At 35.5% G+C, this 26,829-nt stretch overlaps 4 protein-coding genes and 3 long non-coding RNA genes across 7 annotated transcripts; 5 read left to right on the top strand and 2 right to left on the bottom strand.

The window, feature by feature from the left end:
- Positions 1-782: 782 nt before the first annotated feature.
- On the bottom strand, positions 783-1,815 carry LOC124457805. Its single transcript, XR_006952806.1, has 4 exons — positions 1,489-1,815; positions 1,251-1,289; positions 1,106-1,180; positions 783-1,037 (listed from the first exon to the last, which is right to left on the bottom strand). It is a non-coding gene; the product is annotated as an uncharacterized LOC124457805 (long non-coding RNA).
- A 2,446-nt stretch (positions 1,816-4,261) lies between these two features.
- Positions 4,262-6,254, bottom strand: LOC124456987. Its single transcript, XM_047007287.1, has 3 exons — positions 6,056-6,254; positions 5,761-5,939; positions 4,262-4,819 (listed from the first exon to the last, which is right to left on the bottom strand). The coding sequence occupies exons 1-3, from the start codon at positions 6,252-6,254 to the stop codon at positions 4,262-4,264; spliced, it is 936 nt and encodes a 311-aa protein (XP_046863243.1).
- Positions 6,255-14,510: 8,256 nt separating this feature from the next.
- LOC124457980 lies at positions 14,511-14,820 on the top strand. The gene is made up of 2 exons (XR_006952928.1): positions 14,511-14,710; positions 14,776-14,820. It is a non-coding gene; the product is annotated as an uncharacterized LOC124457980 (long non-coding RNA).
- A 784-nt stretch (positions 14,821-15,604) lies between these two features.
- On the top strand, positions 15,605-18,180 carry LOC124456986. The gene is given in 2 exon segments (XM_047007286.1): positions 15,605-17,273; positions 17,276-18,180. Coding segments are annotated over 2 exon segments (2,574 nt in total).
- A 73-nt stretch (positions 18,181-18,253) lies between these two features.
- LOC124456985 lies at positions 18,254-19,972 on the top strand. The gene is given in 2 exon segments (XM_047007285.1): positions 18,254-19,416; positions 19,418-19,972. Coding segments are annotated over 2 exon segments (1,614 nt in total). The 5' UTR covers positions 18,254-18,357.
- Positions 19,973-21,201: 1,229 nt separating this feature from the next.
- Positions 21,202-21,398, top strand: LOC124458195. The gene is made up of 2 exons (XR_006953067.1): positions 21,202-21,288; positions 21,354-21,398. It is a non-coding gene; the product is annotated as an uncharacterized LOC124458195 (long non-coding RNA).
- A 2,065-nt stretch (positions 21,399-23,463) lies between these two features.
- On the top strand, positions 23,464-24,488 carry LOC124456984 (G2/M phase-specific E3 ubiquitin-protein ligase-like). Its single transcript, XM_047007284.1, has 2 exons — positions 23,464-23,832; positions 23,892-24,488. Exons 1-2 carry the CDS (start codon positions 23,464-23,466, stop codon positions 24,486-24,488), a joined length of 966 nt encoding a protein of 321 aa, XP_046863240.1.
- The last annotated feature ends 2,341 nt before the right edge of the window (positions 24,489-26,829 follow it).

Raw genomic sequence — 26,829 nt, 5'->3', positions numbered from 1 at the left:
TGTGGTGGATCAAACATGAGATAAACTTTCTTGTTATTGTGCAGAAACAATGGTTGGACACAATTTACATTTAAGTGAAGAGATACGTTGTAGAGGTTGGACCCCATGTCTGATATAATGACAAGGACATTCAATCCAATTCCCTTCAATTTATCAATAACTTCTTTGATTATTTCTTCCAAAACATCAACAAGACATGACTCGTTGACAAGTACATTACCCAATGGTTGCTTCCACCCCCCAGAAACACTTCTTAACATTAGCACAAGACCAGATGTTGCAACTTTGTTTGTTCTGCACCCACCACCAAAGTCTTCCACACCTTCTATGTTGTCGTCTGTGATATTGTAGTAAAGGTGGGTCTTTAAAGATAGCTCATCAACACATAATGTACCGTCTTTTCTATTTCACTCATATGTAGCACTTTCTCTTTTAATAGGTTTAATGTTGTTTGTGGTAGGCCTGTTTTCATACAAATTCTTGAAACAAATCTTCTTATTGATTTCATTGATGGCAGAATAAAAAGCTTTGATAGAAGCCTGTATACTTTTCCACTAGCATGGCATGAATAAATAGCTAATGATTGTAATTCTGGTGAGTATCTTCGACCATGTTTCTTTTTAAGTGGAGCTTCATTTGTAACCTTACAAAGCTGGCTAGATGATTAGGCCGGTTTTTTAGTACAGCTTCTATTGTGCTTTCGATATCCTTTTCTTTCACCAGATTTTTTATCTTTCTGCTCAGCCTTCTTATTTTTATTCTTAGTTTGAATTTTTATTTTTTGTTTTCTCTTCCTAGGGGTGTTATTTGAGAGGGATTGGTTTGTTTGACCACTGAAATCTTCTTTTGAACACTCACATGCAATGTCTAAAGAAAATTTGTGGTCATTGAAAAACTTCGTTAACTAGCTTATAATGTGTTAAGTCTTAATGTAATCTAGCTGTTGCAAAATCATTACATTTTACCTTCTCCATTTTCATTTGATTGATTCTTGGGAATATTATACATTTGGTTGCCTTCAGTTGTTTGATTTTCTTCTATAAAGAAATGTGCAACTACAGGGTTAAATGCCACATAAAAAAATTCAAAAAGTGCACTCTCCAACCTTCCATCTCATCAATGTTAAAACTTTCCCCATGCTTATTGTCGCACTCTTTGCTAAGTTGCTCTCCTCTTATTCCTTTAAAGTGTTTTAATTTAAGTGAGTACCAACAACTTTATGTACATGGTATTGCATGTCACCAACTAACATGTAACATTGGCTATTTCTTCATGTCGAGATTTCTTTGCTGTAATGAATTTTTTTTGTAATCATTCAGTTCTCCCTGTTTCTTTGTCTCCTTCATTCTATGTAGCTTGCTAAGTGAATTATGTGTATGATTTCTAAGAATTCCTTTTGTAATTTTTTGTAAAAATGATGTTTCATTGTTTTATTTAAACTTACGTGAAATCTATTTGAAAATAAAATGTGAAAAATTACTTATTTACCTGATGGAAGATATTGAATTTCTTTTCTTTCAATTGCCCTTCGTTTTTTCCCAATTTGGGGTGGAGGATTGGGAATTTTGAATAGAGTTGGCTTACTCTGAGGATTTAATCTCTTCTTTTCCATGCTGGTGAACATGCAGTCCTCAAAATGATCTGAACACAGTTTACAATTGTTGTAAAGATATTCTGCACTTTTGCCCAAAAGATCTTCACGAGGACAATTGTTTACCCATTCCTTTGATCTGAAATACAAAGAAATGCTTAAAACTCAATTGCCCATGCAGCATTACATAAAATTTCCATAAGACTTGCAAACAAAAAATATGTTTACTTCTCTAAATCCTTTGGAAAACGAAAAAAACTTAAATCAGGACAAGTTCTTTTGCTTTGTGTGCAGATGTGATGGCAGCTCAATGAGTTCTTGACCAAACCTTTAGTTTGTTCTCTTTTGCCATGAAATATTTGTCTATGAATGACATAGAGAGAGTAGTACATAAAAACCTTGCAATAACTACATAGCTTTCCAGCATAAAATGTATGGTGGTCCTGGTTAGTAACTAAATATGCAAATTCACACAGCAAAAACTTTCCAAGTTTTTTATTAAATAAAGAGTTTCATCCTTATCATCCGAAAAAGCATCATTCGTCCAAGCAATTCCTCCATACTGTAACTCCATACTTTGTAACTTGTCACACTTAATTTGCAAAATACCATTTCTGACCTCTCTTTGATGTTTCAATACTGGACGATTTGTTTTACCCCCCCCCCCCTACTATCATCATGAGGATTTAAGTTATAAATAAGCTTTTTGTTTTGTTTTTCCGAATTGGTCTTTTTTGACCGTTTCGTTTCTGACCTTTCTTTTTATTAAAATCAATTATATCATTGTCATATTCTTCTTCTTCAATATCATCATTACCATCTTTTTTTAAAAGCGCATTAACTTTATCCAACAACCCGTCTGCATTTAATAAAGTACAATTCATATTTCCTTTTTGAATTATTTTTAATAGAGATTTGTCTTTAATTCGAAAATAATCGTTTCTTTGTATTTTTCGACGAATAAAATGAAAAAAATCAGCTTCGATATAATCCAGTATTAATTTTGCTTAGGTTAACTTGAACCTTACACAATAATTACACCATTGTCAGTTTTGAAATTTACTTTCGCAGAGTTCTTTAAATATGTTCATAACTCTATTTTTTTCAAAATAACTCATCATAATTTTTCCTACCAAAAAAAAGTAACATAAAATTGCCTTATACTTTTGTAAAACCCTTAGCCTGATTTTTTGGATTATGCAAATAAAAATACTTAACACGTTATTAAGATCTTTAATATCATTGAAGTTCTTTTCATATTGTTTTACTTTTATAATAAATTCTTTTTGCATCCATATGAAAAATTCTGCGGGTAATTGATACACTTCTTTACAATAAGACTTTATAATATATTCCCATCCTCCAAAAAAAATTTCATCTAAATGATACAAATACTCTTTCAAATGACCCATTAATCGTTTTGTATACTGTGTGATCATCTATAAATTTTTTCCATGAAATAATTTACATTCAATTTTCTAACATATTTAAAACATACTTTGTAAATAAAATACAAATTGTATTAAATTCTTACCTGTACACGTTTTTTCCCCAATAGTCTTTAGAATAGTCTTTGGAAAGAAACAAACAGGCTTTAGCGTAACTAGAGAAACGTTAATGCAATTGTGATATTAATAAAATTACCTCATAAATAAAAGCAAATAGCATTAAATTCTTACCTGTATACGTTTTCCTCAACAATATTTGGAAACAAATAGCGAGTGGTCAACGATTTCCACCAAGATTCAAAACGATTTCCAACAAGAAAACTTTAAGCCTGGCGCACTCGCCATCGGCTGAGTGGTCAAGTTTTGAGCAATATTCGCCTCGCGCGCCATCGACGCGGAATATTCAACATGTTGAATAAAATGGTGCACGAGTGAGCATTGGCTCCAAGTGTGCGCGCGTTCTGAGCTATTATCTCAACACATGAAGAAAATGCGCATGTGTTCAGCAACTTTTTTACATTAATCCATTGCAATATGGCGGATGCCAGGGACTCGAGTTCATCAGACGAGGAAGGAATTTTGCTGCTGCTTATGTTAATGCGCCAAAGACGAAGACGTTCGAGAGCGTCTTACAGAAAGACATGGACCAATTCATGGATTTCACGCCGTGACACACTCGGAGCATCGGCTATACAATAGTGGATGAGTTCAATTGTGAGGACCCAGAGAAATTCCGACAGTATCATCGTTTAGATAGGATTTCATTCGAGGAAATATTGAATATGGTGTCGCCACTAATTCAGAAAAACGACACAAAACTACGAAAATCGTTTCAGCCGATTGTCCGTAACATTACGCTTTTTGGTAACATTACGCTTTTTGGCAACATTACGCTTTTTGGCTGCAGGTAAGAAAAGACATTAAAAAATAGCAGTGGGTCTTTCAAAAGTAAAGGTATTACAAACCATGTATATTAAATGATTGTCTGTATTTTGTTTATGGGAAACATTCAGAAGTCTTTCTTTTCAATATCGGATAGGTGAAAGAACAATATCTGGTATTGTGGAGGAAACATGTAATGCCTTCTATGCAGCAATGAAGGAGAACTATATGAAGGTTATTTACTCTATTCACTTATAAACAATACTTTTCTACATCATTTATTTTACCCAAATACATGCAAAACAAGCCATAACTACAAAAGTGTGCAAATGTGAATGTATCAACTTTGCCAGGCACCTGACATATGCATATGGTCATCTCTGTATGATGCATTGTTTTCATAGTACAGTGGTGGTGTTGAACTTGATGGCATACCACTGCTTACATTTGGATTGAAATAATTTCTTTGTGATTGTGCACGAAGCATTTGTGGGGGTATTTCTTGAGTTGGTACTAATTGACCAGCCTGTGCTTGAAAAATTATACCATTTATTTTATTTTGTGCAAGGTGACAAGTTCTAGGATCTAATTCCGAAAGTGCCTTTGCCACATAGACTCCAAAACCATCCAACATGTTGCCACCATTATTTTCTTTTCTGCGTTTTCTCTTCTTGGCTATTGAACTTGACAAACGTTTAATCAAATTAAATTCTTCTTCAGCCTGTCTCTTCCTTGAAGTAGTTGGCCTTTGTATAGGCTGACTCGTAGACCTTGCTGCTGCACCATCCACTCGATGATGTTCCATTTCATTTTCACTTTCATTAATATTTAAATCATTGTTGTAATCATCATCATCCTCTTGGGTGAAACTTGTGTCTTGAGGAGTGCCAACGGATTCCTGAAATTTTTAAAATAAAAATCATCATTTTTTAGATCCCAAGAACTACCAAAGACTGGCTTCGAATTGCAAGGGAATTTGAGAGCAGATGGAATTATCCCTGTTGTTTGGGAGCTATTGATGGGAAGCATATTGCAATTCAACAGCCAGCAGACACTGGTTCTTAATTTTTAAGTATAAGCACTTTTCAGTGTTATCTTGCTGGCTATGGTTGATGCGAATTACAGATTTGTCTAAGTTGATGTTGGTGCTGCTGGAAGAGCTGGAGATGCTGGAGTTTTTGCTGATCCGCATTAAGACAAGCACTTACAGCAAACTCTTCAGACATCCCTGAACCAAGTATATTAAGAGGAACATCAAAAGTAGCAAATCATGTTGTGGGAGATGAGTCCTTTCCTTTGACATCATACATGATGAAGCCATATCCTCATCGCAATTTAGTCAAGCAAAAACGAGTTTTTAATCATAGATTGTCCCGGGCACGCCGAGTTGTTGAAAATGCTTTCTGAGTTTTAGCACATAGATGGTGCATATTCTTAACAACCATTAAATTATCCCCAGACAAAGTCACTGACATAATTTTTGCAGCCTGCTGTCTTCACAATTTCATGATTGGCAAGAACATTGAAAATTACAGTGGTGTTACAGATGTTGAAAATGAAGATCATATTGTAATCCTGATGTGGAGAACTAATACATCACTGAATGGCTTACAGCCAGGCAGCAATCGTAATTCTCCAAAAAATGCAAAATGCCAAAGAGAAGTGTTGACTGACTATTTCAATAATCAAGGTTCTGTACCATGGCAAGACAATATGATTGTGTAGAAAATAATTTTATAGTTTGCTTATAATTAAATATACTGTAATGACTTTGATTAAATAATTTCATCACTCTATGTCATATAAATAAATTGAGTAAGAACTTTGAACGAAACTTACAGAGTTAATATTCGAAATTGAAGTCCGTGTCGCAACATGAGGTGCTAGAAATTGTAACTTCTCTAATATCCAAATGGTTCGATGAGATGGATTTTTTCTAGCACTGCCAGTGGGTGGAGGTTTTTTCGCCTTTACGAAACGATTTAGCAGTGATCGGATTTTTGACTTTACCCACTCAACTAGATAGAACAAAAATAATGGACGCATGATGAATAATAAGTTGTCATGATCCAATACAACATTTGGCACAACAGGTTATAGACACACACAGACCCAAGTTTCGCCTGTACGTTACCTGTTTTTCCGAGTTTTTCAGCGATTTCTTCGTACGCATTTTCACGTAAATCCCGATTTTTAAATTCGGGACATCGCACGTCATAAAGACAGGGAAAATCTGGCCAAATGTCAGCCAAATGATCTTCCAACAAAGCTTCTGCTTCAACGACACTACCAGAGGCCAAGTTCAAATGATTGAGGGAAGAACACATGCGCATTTTCTTCACGTCTTGAGATAATAGCTCAGCACGCACGCACGCACGCACGCACGCACACTTGGAGCCAATGTTCACTCGTGCACCATTTTATTCAACATGTTGAATATTCGGCGCCGATGGCGCGCGAGGCGAATATTGCTCAAAACTTGACCGCACACTTGACAAAATTGCGTGCGCCAACAGTCACGATTAACTCTCAGCTCAACCGATGGCGCTAGTATGCGCCAGGCTTTAGTGGAGCTTGAGAAACATTGATGCAATTGTGATATTTACACGTTCTTAAATAGTCTCGTTACAACAAAATACCCTTTGTTTCCCTTTCAACTTGAACGTTGGTATCTACATCTCAATACACTGTGTCTTTGTTTGCTACTTGCCCTTGAACTTATATATTTCACTTTGTCTACAGTACCCTTTAATTCGTCTGTCATCGCTTTTGATAACACAATCGCTTCAATTTTGAAGTTCATCCAAATTAGATTGTGCTAATATTAACTTTACTTGAGGATTTTCTTTTATTTTTTCATAATCAGTTAACAAATGATATAATCCATCACATTCATCTTGCAAAGCTTGATAGTCTTTTAAATATTCAATATGTCTTGCTTTATTTTGCGCTACCCTCTTTCAAGTCTTCATATTCAGTCACCACATCAAATAGTTGTTTTTTTTAACTTGCGAATTTCTTTGTGATTTTCTGCAAGTTCGATATTTACATCATCATCATATCACATATATAATAAAATTTTCTTTTGAACCAATTTAATGTGTTTGGAGTTGAATTTTCTGATGTGTTTGGAGTTGAATTTTCTGATGTGTTTGCTGTTGAATTGTCTGATGTGTTTGCAGTTGAATTGTGTGATGTGTTTGCAGTTGATCCTTCTGATTCCAGTGTACAAAACAAACTCAAATCCATTTTATAAAAGAAACTTAACAAACATATGACACGTTAGTTTTTCAATGCATACAATTTCAAACAACGAGTCTTTTATATATGATCAATAAAGGATTTTTTCACAAAAAATAACAAATTTCTTATAAATTTTGTATTTCATATAAAAAAATATTTTTTTTGTATGAAAACCAAAATCGTTAAAAAATTTAGACAGAAAAGCCAAAAAACATCTAAGTATGCAAATATGAAGCGTTCAAGGTTATCATGCATAAAATAAACAAATATAGTAATAAAAACATGTAGTAATTCTTCATTGACGTCAAAAAAATGCAAAGCATCCTAATTAGTAACTTCTAGACATTCATTAATGTCAATCAAATTGAAAATTCAAGGTTATGTTCTAAATTTAAGCAAAAATTAGTATCAGGTTGTACCAAGTACAACCAAGGGTAATCATACCGTAAATGAATGAAATGAAAGGAAATACAATTTTTTATATCAAATTCAAGTAGTATATAAGAGTGCTCGTTAAAACTCCTTATTATCAAGAAAAATGGAATCAAACGAGTTTTACAAAAATTTTATTTTATTTGAAAGATATAAGAAACAAAAACGTTTTGATATGTTTGTAAAGAAAAATAAAGAAAAAAATTTAAAAGCATCAATAGAAAATCAAGAGGAAAATCAATTTCAACAAGAAAATCAATTTCAAGAAAATCAATTTCAAGAAAAAAATGAGTATGTTTCTCCACAAACGCCAAAACCGAATTGGGCAAATACTGAAACAAATACTGAGACAACCTGCATCGAAAATCAAAATCGTGCATCACCATCACCAGATTCTCCACAACCCATGGATGAAGATACAGAAAAAGTGATGGTAAAATAAATTCATGTTTGAATACTTATCATAATATTCAAAAATCACCTCCTTTACCTATAATTAAGAATGTATATTCATCTAAAAATTCTCCTAAAAAAGATGCACCTTTTACTCTTATGAATCATGTCTCCAATCTCAACCACAAGTATTATGTCAATAAGCACGTATTCTCTCATAAATTACAATGTCCCCACACCGCTTACTATTTTAAGAGGACTGGAAGACGTTGAATTTAATCAAGATCAAGGATTTACAACTCCTTCTAATAATAATACTATGAATCAAGATCAAAGATTTACAACTCCTCCTAATAATAATACTGTGAATCAGGATCAAGTATTTGCTCATCCTGATCAAGTATTTACAAGTCCTCCTAAGAATACTACTGATTGGATAGGATAAAAAGGCAATTAATGGATGTTACTGAAAGTATAAAAAAAAGAAAGAGAGGACGCCCCACCAAAAAACAAACTTGAACATTACAACAACGAAATCATTAAAAATCCTGAATACAGTTGCAATATGTTATATTTAAACACCGAACAAAATTGTGTTAGTAGGCTTTTTTATTCACTTATAAAAGGAAATATACATAAAGATGAGGAAGAAGTAAATTTCTTAATTGATCTATTTGAGAAAAGAAAAAAATTACTTGATCAATTAAAAGAACTCAACCAAGAAATTAATTTAAACAACACAATGTATTGAGTATTTTTTTGAAAAATGAGTTAAAATTCACTTATATAACAATTTGTAAATACTTCATATAATACTTCATATAATGCTTCATATAATAAAAAATTCATGTTTTTGTATTTTCTTGAGGACAGTATCAGATCGTACCAAACACAGTTATTAAAGATGCTCGTTTAATTGATGTGGTGACAGTTGGTGTTAATAAATCAGTTAAAACATATTCACCACAAAAATAATCAGCTAACTTTTTCTCACACTTGATACAATGCTGAAGAATTCCTTGCTCAAATCCACAAAAATTACACATCCTGGAATATCTTTTGATTTGACTTTTCTATTTGCAAAAATAATTTTTATTATGACAATGATGACATGGATAATATCTTTCACAACATTTAAAATAAAAAGGAAAATTTTTTTTATTGTGTATACAATTTGTACACATACATTGATACTTCTGTATCCTAGACATTTTTCCATCAATCTGTTTTTACATGAAAAGAGTAAGTTATATATACACACCTATTCAGCTACATAAAATATTATTTTTTCAACATTACTGTTCATAAGTAATTTCATTTGTTCAAAATGTTGATTATCATCATTTTCATCCAACTATTTCTTTAATACTTTCATAAATACTTCAATAAAAGATTTTTGTTCGAATATATATTTATTTTCATATGCGTCAAAAATCATGCTTAAACTAATTTCTTGATATTCAACAATAACTTCAAAAACCCACATTGCTTTTTCCAACTCAAAATGACATCTAAAGACAGAAACACTTTATTCAAAGTTTCATCATCATCAGTTATGAATATTATAGTTCTACTGCACCAATCTGCCATTATCAAAAAATGATACTATACATTTAACACTCAAATGTCAATCAGACTTCATCTTCTACATCATTTATATATATCATATAAAAACTGAAGCAATCTTGTTTCGGTTGATGATCGATAGTATATATAATACTTTATCCATCTTAAATTTGCATTTGAAGACCACATCCATTTTTCCGAAATTTCAGCAATTAACACAATAATTCTGTACAAAACAACCATATTACCAGTAAGAAATGATATTATGCAATATCCAATACTTTTCCATCTTATATATATCATATAGTTACTATTACAATTTTTCAATAATATTTTTATAAAATACTTTAATTAAATCAAATTGTGTAATATGTATATAATTTTCTTTTCATCATGATAATAAAAGTAGTCATCCATTTTTCTATAAATATGTCAATACTATCTTTTCGGTGATTATCATCCCTTCATCACATAATTTAAAATTAAATTTTCTTCCACCTTGAATTTCTTTATTAAAAATAATCATTCCACTACCATGAATGAAATTAGATATATACTCTGATTTCATAATAATTTGACTTAAATCTTTTAAAATATAAAAGTAATACTTTCATTTGAAGATTTTCCCATCATCAATTAGACAGCAAAACAGTCAAATCAAAATAAATTTTTATTGAAGATTTCACATTATCCTTGCCAAAAAGGTAAGAAATTGAATTTTTTTAAAAAATAAAAAGTGAGAAATATGATTAAAAAAGTAAGAAATACGAACTTTTTTTATAAAAAAATATGAAATATGATTTTTTAAAATAAAAGATAAGAAATGTTAATTTTTTCTATTTATTTTCTAAAAATGTAATATATCAATCCTTAATATCATTGTAGGGGAAGATAAGCATATTGGTATTGAATAAAGAAAGATGGAAAAATATAATATGAATGATGCGCATAACCCTTCCAAAAATAAAGGTGGATTATTTGGAAATCCGTCATTTGGGTAGTTGACATTTCGTGAATTTAATAATTTTACTCACATCATCATCTTTCTCCTCTAAAAAGATGTAAGCAATCATTGTGTACAAAATGTATCTATTGTCAAATTGAATCTTCTGTAGAATCAAAAGTTTTTTCTGAAATTAACAAAATAATACTAATAATAAATGGAGAAATCACAAAAATGGAAGAAAAACTTTCAAAGAAAATTGATGAATTTATAAATCTTCTAAGAATGGAATTTGTGTTTAATATTAAAGAAATATATGAGAAAATAGAAAAAGATATAAAATAAGAATTTTTTTCATTAATTTAAAATAAAATTATTACAAAATAATTATGTGGAGTTAGTACTTGTAAAAAAATTAAAAATAAAAAAAAGAAAGAAAGAAAACCATAAATGGAAGCTTCACAATGATTGTTTACTAATAATTATTGTGACGCTTGCTTTCATGGTATTATTTACATGATATCAAAGAAACTGATAAATGCATCAAGATGCAATACAAAACAGGTAATTAAAAAATTGAACTGTAGTAACTATTTTGATTGGCATTATGAGAAATTTCCTAATGCAAAATGTGATTGCAAAAAGGTTGCCTTAATAGATCATTTTCTTGGAGGGGAAATATTGCTAATTGGTTGCAAAATCAAAAAGAAAGAACTCAATGCAATCAATGTTATATGATATATACTCAACGTTATTGCGTGAATAAGATTATATTCATGTTTGCAGTCGTTTACCTTTTGATTTTTTTAAGGGTGAAATTAATTTTATTCCTTATTTCCTTTACCCTTCTCGGTATGATGTCAATATTATAAAAGTACGGTCGTTATATGATATTTATAGTCGTTTTTTTAAAAATAACTCATTGCAATTATCAAAGAAAGTGGTAAAATCATAGTAATAGCTCATAATAATAATCATTACGTGCTGCTCGTCACCGGAGGTGTGTGGTAATCGTATGAAGTGGAGCAATACATATTGTGTATGTTTAGAAATAAGGACGTTGCTTCATTTTTTTTTTATCAAGATTCTATTATGGAAGACGAGTGGTATTTTAGAGTTTTTAACAACACATTGCTATATTCCAATTTATATCACCAATATATATTTCAAGACTCTGATGTATCATCATTGGTAGAACCATCAAAATATACAATGTGACATACCAGCTAAGTGGAATTCTTTTATGCGTTTGTATACAAATAGAAGATTGGCTTAACTGGTTTAGGGATACTAAAGTTGGTGAAAAGACTGACTCATATTTGGATTCTTTCTTGTGGATAATATATTAAAGCGAAACAATTTGTATCATCAGTAAATTGGACTTTGGACTTTCCATTATATCATTTAAAAAATTGGACTTTGGAATTTCATCAATGAAATTATTTTGCATTCTATTTGAAATATATCTTTTTTTTATAAAATATATTTGTTTATATATATTATTAGTCTTGACAAAGTAATATATATATGTATTTCATCACAGGCTCACCCTCTCTATTTTTATGTTTACTACCACTGACTACTTAAAAACGATCCACCCCGGTTTTCTTTATTATAAATTGTATTATGACTATTTTTAGACATAATACAATTTATAATAAAGAAAATTGAGCCTGCAATTAAATATATATATATATATTAGTTAACTACTGTAAAACTCAATCACACCACATTAATGCCACAGTATTACGATACAACTCAATCGCAGAGAAAATTTAATACATTTTTATATATGAAAATTAAATACAATTGTATATATTTTTCCAAGTAAATTAAAAACAAGTTCTTGTAGTAGCTTTGCAATATGTTAATTTCAACATGGCCTATCCAACAGAAGACCTTTATTAATCAACCTATTGTTATATCTTGCTTCAATGCCAAAGCATTACATATTTTGATACAAGGGCACAAGGTTGGAATAGTGATTAGGCATTGAAATTCTAACAATAATTTTTAAAGGCTGTCGTTTCCTTGATACAACCTTTAGTGTTTTTGTGAAGAAGAGGTGGGGTCATATGAAAAATAGGCCGTGTCTTGTATTTGGCAGTTAATTGTACACCAAAAAAATTTCCATAGTACTAAGCATTCTAAAACCAAAAATTGTGTTAACTGTTGGCTACCATGTACAATACTATGAACAAACATTAACTCACCAATGAACATTGATTGATAATCTTTATACGATTAGAAATAAAGTAAACGAGAAACTTTCCTCGTAAAGTCAGTGTGAAAATTGAATTACTCTTCTGACATTGGCAGCGCAGTTTCATTTCTATTCCAAATACTCGGCGCCTTTTATAATTTTCGATTTTTTGACATAAATTGTCGATATATTAAGCGTTAAATATTACCTTGCTCTTTATGACGATTTTCAAACAAGCTGTAAGCGGTGAAACCATAGGCATTATTACAAGTGGGGTGCTGGGGGTGCTGCAGCACCCCCAATTTTGAGAAAAAGGAGTAACGTCGGGCAATTTCTATTCAAACGTTGGGAAATAATTGGTCTTCTGTAGACAAAACAATAAGCAAATTAATCACTTTAATTAACAAAACTAATTTTAACAAGGAACAAAGAGGAAGAAATCTTATTACACGGCAAATTCTCTTTGACCTTTTCCTTTGCTATTTATTTCAACAGTGCTGGCAGATAGGAGCATTTGCGCGCAGCTTAAATATGTAAAAAAGTATTTTTTTTATGTAAAACATATTTTGGGTGCAGTAACTACAAGGCTTTAAAATTTACCTGGCAATATTTGCCATCCGTCATTACATCTTTCTGGCTTTCACATTTAAATTGAATTAAATATATATTAGTGGAATAAGTTGATAGTTAAACTTCATATGACGACAGAAATTGAAGAGATTGACCAAGAAAATTTAACTCACATGAGAAAGATGATGACCATCATGGAAGAACTAACTGAATCAATAGCAGAAGATTTTGCTATGTTGACGAAGGTGATGCTGAGCCCACCACAGCTATTACATTCACCACAGCAACCACAACCACTCGTGAAACCTCACTACCCACCACACCATACATTAACTGAGTTGACACGACTTCAAAAAACTGGAGATAGGGGACACTTTCTTTTTTCTCAAACTGTATATTCCCAAGATAGTCAACTTCCTTTCTAAGAAACTCAAACTATATGCTCAATGTTTATTGCCTTCTTTTTGTTAACGAATTTTTGTTTTTAATTTGTTGACTAAAGAAAATTTTGTGATACTGAAACAAAATAATTGGAAGGGTTTCTTTATCCATTTTACAAAAACTTACAGATAAGTAATTTTAGAATTGAATAAAAAAAGGCAGATCAAAATAATTTCTGATTTTCTTCATTTGTTAATATATAATAACAATACATCTTAAAAAACATATTTTCATCCCAAAAACGAAGGTTACACTTAGTGGCATCCTACACAACTTCAGACTTAACACAATTGTAATTTAAGTGAAGGACTTTCATACAAAAAATCAAAATAGAAAACAATTTAAAAAATTTACCAAAATGGGGAGAGTATCGCACATAGATTGGTACTAATAATAATATATTCCAGGTTCCTCAAGGAGGGCGAATTATTTGTTGTACAATAAGTTATAAAACCCGTTTTTATTAGCTGCATTTTTAATGTGGCAATTGTCAAAACTGCAACTGGTTAAATCGGTACTAAAGGTGGCTCAGAGAAACGTTACGCAGGAGACAATTGTCCCCTAAAACATAATGAATCAAACTCATCACTAACCCTGAATAAACAGAAGAATTTTGGATTAGCACAAAAAATAACATTATATACGACTCTTCCTAAAATGCAAAGAGAGAGATTGTTCTTAGCATTACACTTGTTTAGATTGGGGCAGGTAGACAGGAATGGATTTATTCTTTAAAAATATGCTTAATTTTCTCGAGAAAAGTATATGCATTATAAGAACAAATATCAAAACGCATACTATACCCATTGTAGGATCGAGATGCATAGAGCTTAGGTTATGCTAATTATTATGCTAATTATTATGCTAATTATTATGAAAAACAAAAAGGGACCCGTATAAAAGCATGGTTTTTTGGGGTCTTTTGAGATTGAGCACAATTCATGTATAGTGGTGTATTTTTGTACATGGATGTTTATATTTAGTGGCCAAATTACGAGGTAACGATGATTACGGCTCTAGGCCTCCTTGTCGGTTATGTTAATATCTATACTCTGTCGTTTAGAACCGTACGTTTGACGCATTGCATTGAAATAAAGACTTATCTGTATACCGGTCGTCGTTTTAATAGTAGTTTATGTACGAGTATCTTGCTGGTCACATAAGCCTGGAATTGTTGAAGCTTATATAGTTCTCGTAATTGTTGTTTAATCGATCAGCAATGACTCAGAAACAAAGGGTCAAGGTAAAAGTCGAAAATTAAAGGCTTATCAAAACGCGTACTTCAGCCGTCTGGCGAACAGTTAAGTCCTCCAGGTCAAGTGAGTCGAGCTAAATCTGGAGAGAATTCGCTTAACAATACGAATCAAGACATGATTGAATCCGCTGAAGATGACGGTAGCGAGCGAGCTGAAAGCGGACCGAACGTCGTCGTACAAAACAAGCAAGTTGTCGTTTCTGACGAGGCTTCGACGAGTTTGGGTTCGCCGGAGCGAGTAGCAGACGAACAGGAACAGGAGCTTGAACTTGGTCTAAGTCAGGTCGCTTCATTTTTGAAGGATAATTCGGTTTTATCGCCTCTTGCTCCTGTATTCCAGTCCAATTCTAATATCGGTAAACAAGCAGCTTCTCACGTGAACGTCACGCGGACTGCTCGTGCGTGGGAAAGCCGACGCAAACAACAAATTTTGAAGACAACGGGGCTGGAGTAACGAGCGCGCTTGATTCAAAATGGGCAGAACGGTTTCGTGAACTTGAAGAATTGGAAATTAATAGAAGAGAAGAGCTGAACAAGCAGATGAGGGAGGCAAGGCTTAAACTAGAGAAAGAAATGCATCAGGCGAGAATTGAGCATGAGATGGCTATGAAGAAACGGGAAATACAACGACGTCGAGATGAGCTTCGGAAGCTTGAAGAAGAAGTTTTTGGTAATGATATTGAACATCAACTGTCGGACAGGGAAAGTAGTAGTAACGCTCGTGAACCAGATAAAACCCAGTCCAGCAACCTTCAACCCAATCGACAGAAGCAGTTTAAGTCAGCGCTTGGCGATACCTCCTACCGGAAATTGTGTACCCCAAGAAAGTATAATAACCAGTGGAACTGGATGTCAAACTCAGCAAAGCTTGCAACGAGACAATTCGTCGCAGTTACAATATCTATTAGAGAAGCAGCAGATTACGATGGACGAAGTAGTGAAGGGATTAAGAATGCCTCAAAGGGAATACATGAGTTTTGATGGCGAACCTCGCAACTTTCCGTTGTTCATGAAGAATTTTGAAGTGAATGTCGAGAGTAAAGAAAGTAATGATGCAGATCGACTGAATTACCTTATTCAGTATTGTAAAGGAACAGCAAGACAAGCGATAGAGCATTGCATCATTATGCCTCCGGATCAAGGATACAAGCGTGCTAAGGAAATCCTGAGAAAAAACTTTGGTCGAAATCACATCGTAACCCAAGCATTCCTTGAGAAAGTCTTGAATGGACCGCCAATTAGAGTAAACGAAGCCGAGAAATTGTCGCAGCTAGCAAGAGATATGGAAACGTGTCTCCTTGGTTCTATTCAGTTAGGAAATCGGGCAAGTATCAATTCGATGGACACTCTGGGAAGGGTAGTTAGCCGCCTTCCAATGCATCTCAAGTCAAAATGGGCTGATAAAGCAAGCCATATGTACGACAATCACATCACACCAGATTTCTCTCATTTAACTGAATTCATACAATCCCGCGCAGCCGTGGCTAGTACGTACTTTGGTCAAATGATTACCTCGAAAAATGAAACCCGAAAGGATGGAACTGACAGATTGAAGAAGAAATCCTTCTTGTTTAGTGGGAATAGCACAAACTTAGCAACTCACAGCCAGAGAATATTTGACAGTAGTGAATCAAAGGGAAGAAATTTATCCTGCGTACTATGCAAAGGCACACACCATCTTGAACGCTGTCACAAGTTCAGGGCTCAAAATCTTCAGCAACGACAAGACCTAGTAAAGACGCACAAAGTTTGTCATGCTTGCTTGAGCCCAGGACATTTCGTGAAAGACTGCAGAGGTGCCCGCATATGCGGTGTTGAAGGTTGTCAGAGAAGGCACCATCCTTTGTTACACTCATCCGAAATAAAGGCTAAGGATTCTAAATCAAGTGAAAGGAGTAATTCAAATCCTGAACCATCTGAAAGCGACAGCCAATCCAAAGCACTCCCAACGTCTGGAGTTGGCGCGACAAATTCATCATATAGCAGTTGTCGTATAGGTTTGCAAGTTATTCCAGTTAAGGTCAGCGCACCCTATGGTAGTCGTGTGATAGAAACTTATGCGTTCTTAGACAGTGGCTCCAACACAACCATGTGCTTAACCAGTTTAGCTGAAGATCTTGGAGCCGATTGCTCACCCATCGAATTCACGTTAGCGACTGTTTCAGGCAGCCACAAAAGTAAGGGTCAACAGTTATCTCTCGATGTGGTTGGAGTATCCACGGGCAAAGGTGTCAGACTAGATAAAGTTTGGACGACCAACACTCTTCCTGTTGCTCTAGAAAGTATTCCCACGAACACTGATGTAAAGGGTGGTCTCACCTTAAAGGCGTTAATCTAACCGATTTAGTGGATAAGAAAGTCACTATCCTTATTGGAAGTGACGTTCCCGAAGCTCTTTGCCCCTTGAAGTGCGTTCTGGAAAAGAAATCAACCCTACGCAATACGGACAATCCTCGGTTGGACGGTGATGGGACCTCTGAAGGAAAACCTTATCAAGAAGCTCAGATGAACTTCATTCATGTTGATCAAGCTCTTGGGTGTATGGAAAGGGAAGATGGTATGAGTTCCATTCGTCAGCAATTGCAAAATCTCTACAATTCAGAGTTTAGCGAGTCGGCTGCTGACGTTAAAGAATGTCTGTCGGTCGAGGATCGTCGCGCAAAGGCAATAATGGATAGAACTGTCAAGCTAGAAAATCATCAATATGAAATTGGTCTTCCTTGGAAATACGATGACCCACTCCTCCCGTACAATAAGTCTATGGCTGAAAGGAGACTTGCTTATTTGAAGAAACGACTTGAGAGGGACCCCATACTTCACGCAAATTATAAGGCAACGATGAAGGAATACATCTCAAAAGGGCACGCTAAAGTAGTTCAAGTGGATAAACAAAATACACAGGACGAGTCACTCAAAAAACTGGTTTGGTATCTGCCTCATCACCCTGTGACACACCCGCAAAAACCAGAAAAGACAAGAATCGTTTTTGACTGTGCTGCGAAGTTCCACAACGCATCCCTAAATAATCAGCTTCTTCAAGGACCAGATTATACCAATTCATTAGTTGGTGTATTGTTGCGGTTCAGGCAGGAAAAGATAGCGGTAATGGCAGATATTGAGAAGATGTTCCATCAGGTGAAGGTTAAGCCAGAAGACTGTAATGCACTGAGATTTCTATGGTGGCCAGAGGAGATCTATCCAAAGAACCAGTAGAGCATCAAATGACTGTTCATTTATTCGAGCAACCTCTTCCCCAAGTTGTTGTTCTTACGCGTTAAAAGAACAGCTTCAGATAATCGGGAAGAATTCAGCAAACAAGTTGTCGACACAGTTGATCGTAACTTTTATGTAGATGACTGTCTCAAGTCTTTACCAGAAAGGAAAGAAGCAATGAAGTTGGTAGACGAACTACCAGTTTTGCTGTCTCGCGGTGGATTCCATCTCACAAAGTGGGTGTCAAATGATCGAGAAGTCTTATCTCACGTACCTAACAAAGAAAGAGCGCCATGCGTCAGCCTTCAGTTGGAGAAGTTGCCGATGGAGAAAGCATTGGGCGTTCAGTGGAATACGGAAAGGGACACGTTGGGATTCCGGGGAAGCAAATTGAAAGCAGAGTCAAGAAGAGGGATTCTATCGTTCATAGCTTCGGTCTACGATCCCCTTGGTCTAGTCGCTCCTGTCGTTTTACCAGCCAAACGCATAATGCAAAACCTGTGTCGAGTAAATCACGGCTGGGACGAAGATCTCCCAATCGAGACAAGCGAAATATGGCATGATTGGCAAAACGAATTCCATTCCCTTGTGAAATTAGAAATACCTCGATGCTATAAACCGCACGAATTTAACAAGACAAGGAATGCGGAACTCCACTATTTTGCTGACGCATCGACTGAAGGATATGGGGTAGCAACGTACCTTCGGCTGGAAGATACCCAAGGAAGGATTCATTGTACCTTAGTTATGGGCAAATCAAGAGTTGCACCTCTTAAAACAGTCACGGTACCCAGATTGGAACTAACCGCTGCAACATTGGCCGTGAAGCTGAATAAACAAATTTGTGATGAGTTGGATCTGTCAATAAGTCAAATTGTTTTCTGGAGCGATTCAATGATAGTGCTGCGTTACATTAAGAGCGAGAACAAAAGGTTTCAAACCTTTGTAGCGAATCGATTACAAGTTATTCACGATGCTTCTACTCCGAATCAATGGAGACATGTGCCAACCAAGCTCAACCCAGCCGACCTTGCATCAAGAGGTATAAGTCTTGGTCGCGCAACAGGCCAAGACCAACGGGACTTGCAGTTTTGGTTGAACGGACCCGATTTCCTTTGGAAAGATCCCAAATTATGGCCAACGCAGCTAGATGACATACCAGACGTAGAAGACACAGATGTGGAAGTAAAGAAACCTAAAGCAAGAGTTGGTGCCGTCATCAACTCAAAGGATGCACCCTGATTCGCTAATACAACTTATCCATCGAACATCCGAATGGTACAGATTGCAGAAGTCGGTTGCATGGCTGCTAAGATTCAAACAGTACATCTTAAGCCGTTATCCAAACGGTCCAGGATTAGAAGTACAACGTGGTCCTCTAAAGGTAAAAGAGATTGAATCGGCAACCCAGGAAATAATTAAACTTACCCAACGAAGTTCATCTATCAACGAGAAAACTATGAGAGAGAGATACGCCAAACTATGTCCAGTCATCGCCGGAGGAATTGTGAGAGTTGGTGGACGTTTGGATAAATCATCGCTGCCGGAAGAATCTAAACATCCCGCAATTCTTGATTCCAGTCATCACGTTACAAAGCTCATTGTCCGGTATTACCATGCAAAGGAAGGTCACGCTGGAACCAGTCAAACTCTAGCAGCAATACGGCAACGCTTCTGGATAATAAAGGGACCTAGCACTGTGAAGAGTATAGTCAATAATTGTGTTCCGTGTCGTCGCCGAAACCAGTCTCCAGGGAAGCAGATAATGGCCCCACTGCCAAAGCTCGTGTGAAATCTGGTGAGTACCCGTTTTCATCTGTGGGAGTCGATTATTTTGGACCTCTTAAAGTCAAATATAAAGAGGAACTGAAAAACGATATGGCTGTGTATTCACTTGCTTAGCCATAAGGGCCATACACATTGAGATTGCACATGACCTATCGACAGATTCCTTCATTCAAGCCGTATGTAGGTTCGTCAGTCGACGCGGACCGCCGAATGAGTTGTTCAGTGACAACGGGACGAATTTTAGAGGAGCGGAATCTGAAGTTAAGCAAATGTTGCAAAATTGGAATCAAGCTAGAATATTAGATCGTCTAAGAGAAAAGGAATTCAATGGCATTTCTCTGCTCCGAAAGCAAGCCATAGCGGGGGAGTTTGGGAGCGCATGATCAGAACAATCAGGAAGCAAATGCGTGTTATAATAGGAGACCGAGTTGTTGATGATGAAACGCTCCTTACAGTAATGTGCGAAGTCGAGAAAATAGTGAATGATCGGCCTCTTGTACGGCAGTGTGATGACCCTCGAGATTTATCAACTCTTACACCAAACACTCTACTCCTGCGTTATCGAAACATAAGCACAAGTGCAAGTTCTTCACCTACGGCAAATAACCCCCGAGAAATATGGAAACGAGCGCAGAAGTTAGCTGACCAGTTTTGGGCAAGGTGGTTAAAGAATACCTGCCAAGTTTGCAAGAACGACAGAAATGGCTACACCCAAAACGAAACTTAATCAAAGGTGATGTCGTTTTGATGGTGATGGAAGATACTCCCAGAGGTGAATGGCCTCTAGCAATAGTTGAAGAAACATTTCCCGATAGCAACGGACATGTTCGGCAAGTAGAGATCCGCACGGCGAATCAAAGTCGTTATCGTCGAGATGTCAGGAAGTTGTGCCTATTGGAGACTGCGAAGTAAAGCGAAATTCTTCAGAAAACGAACGTTATTGTTGTTGTCACTTAACTGTTATTATTATTTTGTTTACGTTAAACGACGGTATCTATTGGTTTATGTTTGGTTATTCGACAAGATTGGTGGACACATTGTTTAAAACTTGCGCAAGTTAACATTGAAAACATTTGTATTGTAGCTCTCGATCCTTTTTGAATTATTGAACGACGTATAGTAGGTCGTTCGGGGCTGGTATGTAGGATCGAGATGCATAGAGCTTAGGTTATGCTAATTATTATGCTAATTATTATGCTAATTATTAAAAAGGGACCCGTATAAAAGCATGGTTTTGGGGTCTTTTGAGATTGAGCACAATTCATGTATAGTGGTGTATTTTTGTACATGGATGTTTATATTTAGTGGCCAAATTACGAGGTAACGATGATTACGGCTCTAGGCCTCCTTGTCGGTTATGTTAATATCTATACTCTGTCGTTTAGAACCGTACGTTTGACGCATTGCATTGAAATAAAGACTTATCTGTATACCGGTCGTCGTTTTAATAGTAGTTTATGTACGAGTATCTTGCTGGTCACATAAGCCTGGAATTGTTGAAGCTTATACCCATCATTTATAAAGAAAAGCCAGTCTCCTGCGTTTTTCTACAAATTTTTCAACCACCTCATTATGCAACACTTCTGATTCCTCTTTTTGTTCAATGATATCTTTGTGAATTTATATTGTACACAAAGAGCTAAGCCGACCTTGACCCATTCTATTCCTCAAATAGCTTTTTACCCTTTTCAAGCAAGAAAACGACCTCTCTACTGAAGAACTTGCCACTGTCAAGACTGAAGATTAAATTTATAGATGTATTTAAGCGCCTTGTTACTACACTCTTTGTAAACGTCCTTGTAGCTGTGAATGAAGGAAAGTTGACGCTCCAAAGTTTGGATGTCAAAATAAGGATTAAGGACTATATTTATCCTTGAGAAGATTGATCTTCTCCCGTGGAACTATGCCCTTCCATGTAGTAAGTACTTTAGGATTTACAAGATCTAAAAACTCCAACTGATTACTATCTTGAAATCGTTCACTTAACATGCCTTTAATGGAATCAATAATCTCAAATTAAAGCTGTTTGTAATTGTATCCAGGGGCGGATTGAAACTACGTCACATTCAGCACGCGACGTAGTTAAATTCTTCACAGCAGCGGAAAAAATTAATCAAATTTTAAATGTACCTAGTTGAAAATAAAAACAATTTGCTCGTGTGGAATGAAGTCCGTTTTGTCGAAAGGACCAAGAGCATTTTTCTATTCGTCTTTCGCAGGTTCGAATCTCGTCTCGGTATGGTGTACTTTGTTTCGTTGTGTGAATAATGATCATGAATTCTTTATCCGAAAATTAAATTTTTTGTGTCCTCACAACAAAAGCATTAGAAAAATAGACATATTGTCAGGGTTAGGGATAGTATTATGAGAAAATTGTGCAACAACGTGCATTCACTGAGCAATGTTATTGTTCCCAGGACCTGGATTAAGCATTGGATTAAGGGATCAAGTGGCTAAAAAGCATGGCATCTTTCACTGATCGAGTCGAAGATGCTTTCAGGTGCGGATCTAGGATTTTTCAAACATCAGTCATAAAACGTCGGAGGCGCTCCGCACCTGGGGGGTCTGAGGCTTCTCCCTTAAGGAATTTTGAATTTCAGAGCCTTGAAAATGCCATTTTCAACGTTCTAGAGCAATACAGTGAAGTAGCCACATAACAAGCTAAATTTTTAAAGAGCAGTTGAAAGAACATTAAAGATTTCTCTTCTTTGACGCATAAATCTCTGGCATGTACTGTTCGAAATAATCATATTCATGTGTCTATTTTGTCACACAGGAACAGAGTAGACTTGGGTCCATCGATTTTCGTAGCTTCTTGTTCCTAGTTGCAGTAATAAATTTTCAATCTTTTGTAGAGCTACGATATCTCAGTATAGGTATAATCGATGTAATATACAGGGGCAGATCCAGCTCCAGAGCTGACCGTGTCACTGGGTCATTGCGAGCAGCAAAGATGCAAGCCTTCCCTAGAAGGTCTGGGGGCATGCTCCTCAGTTTTAGTTATATCTGAAAATTCGACCATTTGAAAAGTGATTTTCAGTATTTTCAATTAGCTTTCTATTAGCTTTGTAAAAGTCAAGTATCGTACAGTCACATAACAATGGGTGTGTTTCTTCTCTTTCATGATTTGTTTTTCATTTTTGTTAATTCTTAGGATAAAAACAAGTTGTACGTACTATTAATGTACCAATAGAACAAGTCACAAAAAAGGCTAATAAAAACTGAAACTTTTCTTCATATTAAAAGTTTAGCTTACAAAATTTTTCTAACTTCACTTCCTATCATATCGCACTTTAGGAAAGATCCGAAAAATTCTACAACACCACTTCAACAAGCCACACAGCTTAGTATTACAGGCGAAGCAGTCAAACACCATCAGGGACTCGTGTCACAGACCAAGAAGACACATGTTCAACGTACACGAAAACAAGCAATTTAACAACCCAACCACTGTATGATACATGCCCACCCGAAAGCACGGAAACTTCCATAGAAATGAGTAATGAAACAATTCATGTTATTGAAGAACGTGATAATATTACAGACTTAGATATGATGTATGGAACAATGCTATTTGAAGAAGTCAATGATGCTACTTTACTTGATAAATGTGAGGATGAAATTATGGTCAACGAAAATGAAGAAAGTCCACTCGACTCGGACACAAGTACTGCAAAGGATACGCTTGAACCAGAAAAGGTTTTGGATTTAAATGACATTTTACAACAGCTTGCTGGCAATCTTGATCCTCTGCATATTTCCAAATTCAACATATGCCGAAGTGATATTTGGGCTGGGATATTGCGAGAATGTCAAGAAATCTTTCTCCCAGATAGAAAGGTTTCAGTAAAGTTCACCGACGACGTGGGTCATTCAGAGGGCTGTTGATGTAGGTGGACCCATGAGAGAATTCTTTACTTTAGCTATTGAGAAAGTATCATCCGGTAAACTTTTCTGTGGAAAGGAGAAAGGTATTATCTCTTGACGCTAAGGCTCTGAAAGAACAAGAATATTTCTATGCAGGGCAACTCTTTGCTATGGCAATAGTTCATTGTGGAATTGGCCCTCGTTGTCTTAATCCAGTCTTGTTTGATTCACTTGTAAATGGGCCAAGTGAAATTGTTGTACCTGTCGAATCTGTGTATGACCTAGAATTGCAAGTAGGCCTACAGCAGTTAATATCTGCTGAATCAGTGGAAGAGGCAAATGAAATAATTGCAAATAAGAAATTAGATAGTGTTTTAGAGCTATCTGGTTCGTTGAGATCGAGGAAAAGTGTTGATGATGTTAAAGATGTTGCACGTGAGACAGCTTATTGGTATATTCTGGGTAGGACTCGGCCTGCGTTTGAAAGTTTCCGTAACGGTCTCAATTGCTTAGGTGTTCTTGACTCTATTCTTTGCAACCCTTCCACATTTCACAAGGTTATGTGTTTTCACGAACAACAGCTTTCATCAGTTGTACTTGGAAATCTATTTTCAGTTCGTAAGGCGAGGTGGAATCGAATAGATGGAGAGTAGAAAGCAGAATTCTTGCTTTTTGGGAAGATCTTTTACTGGACATAGAGAAGGATGAGGTTGAACTATCGTTTTCTGATATTCTGTTTTTCACTTCAGGATTAAAAACTGCTCCTTTCCGTACAATTAAAATGGAAATAGCGTTTTTGCACCATCCCGAAGCCAATGGTTTGCTCTCCAATTTTCCCAAAGCAAATACTTGTTCTTGTGTTCTGTATTTGCCAACCACTCATTCTGTTTATTCTGCTTTTAAAGGGAGCTTTTACATTTCGTTAATAAACGCCAAAGGTTTGGATATGCTTAACTTCTTAACTTAGCCACTAAACACTGCACAATCATAAAGGATATGGGAACATTGTTTACAAGTGGCACAACCTTTGTTGTAATTATCTTACAAAATAAAAGGTAGCCCGACCAACCTCAAACAAAGAAGATGTTAGGGACAAATATATGGCAAGAATTGTTTGCAATTTGACTTCATTGAAACAAACTCAAAATCTTGTACCAGTTGCAGATTTTACAATTTTGACAGTTTCTTTTTTCTTGATTTTGCAAGAAATAACTTACAACGAGAGTGCTTCTTTACAACAATGAACCCATATTATGCACTAAAATTTTATTGGGATATATATTGAGTTAATTATGAGTTTTCTTCAAAGAGTTATTGTTTTCCCCATTATATTTTTTGTGTTGCGCTCGGTGTTTCGACAATTGTAGTTTTTTCATTGAAACGCCTTTTGTTTACATTGTTTATTGAAAAAGAAAATAGATTATCATTTTATGGTGGTTGTCATTGACATTTAAAGTGGATTGTAGATTAGATATTACTAGTTGCTCACATATTTTCATGATAAATTTTGTTTTGTTTGGTAATTCAGAAACACGCGTTTATGAATAATAGATTCTTTCATTTACCTTATAATTGGAATAAACACACAGTCCATGTCTATTTCCTTTTTAATTAAGATGTATTGTCAACACCATATCAACATGAGAAATAAAGATGTAGAAATTCTTTGTTCAATTTCTAATTTTTTGACATATCATGGATCGGAGAAATTCATTGAAGGTTACCGTGAATCCAGTTGTTTGACATAATCTCTTATCACATAGTACTGCTCTATAACATCGCCATTAGCTTCAATAACTTCACTTAAAATTGTATTCAATTCATTTATCACTTCAAGTTCTGCTGGAACGAAGCCTGTCTAGTCTATGCCATAAGTCTCCCAGTCTATGTTTTCATGAGGAAGAGCTGCGTTTTGATTCCAACGCATGCCATTGATCCAAAGCTGCAAAGGAGTACTGTTATGCTCTGTTCGAAGTGGATGCCTAATCCATGCTTCAAGCCATCGAAACAGACAATAGTTGATTTCCTTCATAAAGACGAAGTGAAGAGACCAGATGTCTGCTTCATCACCAGGATTCAAAATCCCATGATCCTCCATTGAATGAACAAATTGTAAAAGGACTTTAAAACACTTTCAAACACATCACGCCAAAGACGCTCTATTCTCTGGTTATGCACGCTTTTCCCAGTAATTGCTGATCCTCGTCCAGGGCCACGTTGAGGATGATTTAGCATGTACTGCACAACATCAACATTTTCCTCCTTTATCGCATCGTACACGTGATGGAAGACCCCAATCATCAATAGCTTTCCTAAACAGGCTAAGAACAGTAGCTGCTCTGTTATTATTACCACATTGTAAGAAAACAGGGATACGAGTGTATCCATCGACACACCCATGAACCACAAAGCCAACGATAAGTTTATGGTTTCCATCTAGTGCCATAAAGCAAGAGGTCCAGCAACATTATACACCCTACGATGGACAGCCCTGCATCGCCTGGCAAGAACACCTAAGGAATCTACGAGTAAAGGGATTCTCGGACACGCGTCTTTGCACACGAATATTCATTGACCGCAGGTAACGGAAAAAAGCTTTGAACCGCAATCGGGCGCGATTTGTTTAACGTAGTTAACATTGTTATCCAGCTGTTGATCGCTAATTTCTGTAAATCTGTTCACTCCTGTCAAGTTATATGCACTCATACGACGTTCTATAGTGCGCTTTGATACATGTAGTATTTCGCTGATTTGATTGACTGTAAAACTGCAATCCAGAAGATATTCAATTTGCTCTTTTCCGATAATCAGTGAAGGCCTGCCAGCATTAGCAATATCGCACGATCATATTCAAAAGTGGCTCTGATACTTTCCCTGGATAGCGTGTTACGAGCATGGATTAAATAGTTTAAAACCTGTTCAGAAACCCTTCTTCAAATGAATCTAGTAGAACAACGTATTGTATCAATTCATCGACAACTTCCAATACGTCTT

This window comes from Xenia sp. Carnegie-2017, unplaced genomic scaffold (assembly GCF_021976095.1).
Source record: "Xenia sp. Carnegie-2017 unplaced genomic scaffold, XeniaSp_v1 HiC_scaffold_6, whole genome shotgun sequence".
NCBI classification, from domain to species: domain Eukaryota; kingdom Metazoa; phylum Cnidaria; class Anthozoa; order Malacalcyonacea; family Xeniidae; genus Xenia; species Xenia sp. Carnegie-2017.
This window is presented reverse-complemented; position numbering and strand designations above follow the sequence as displayed.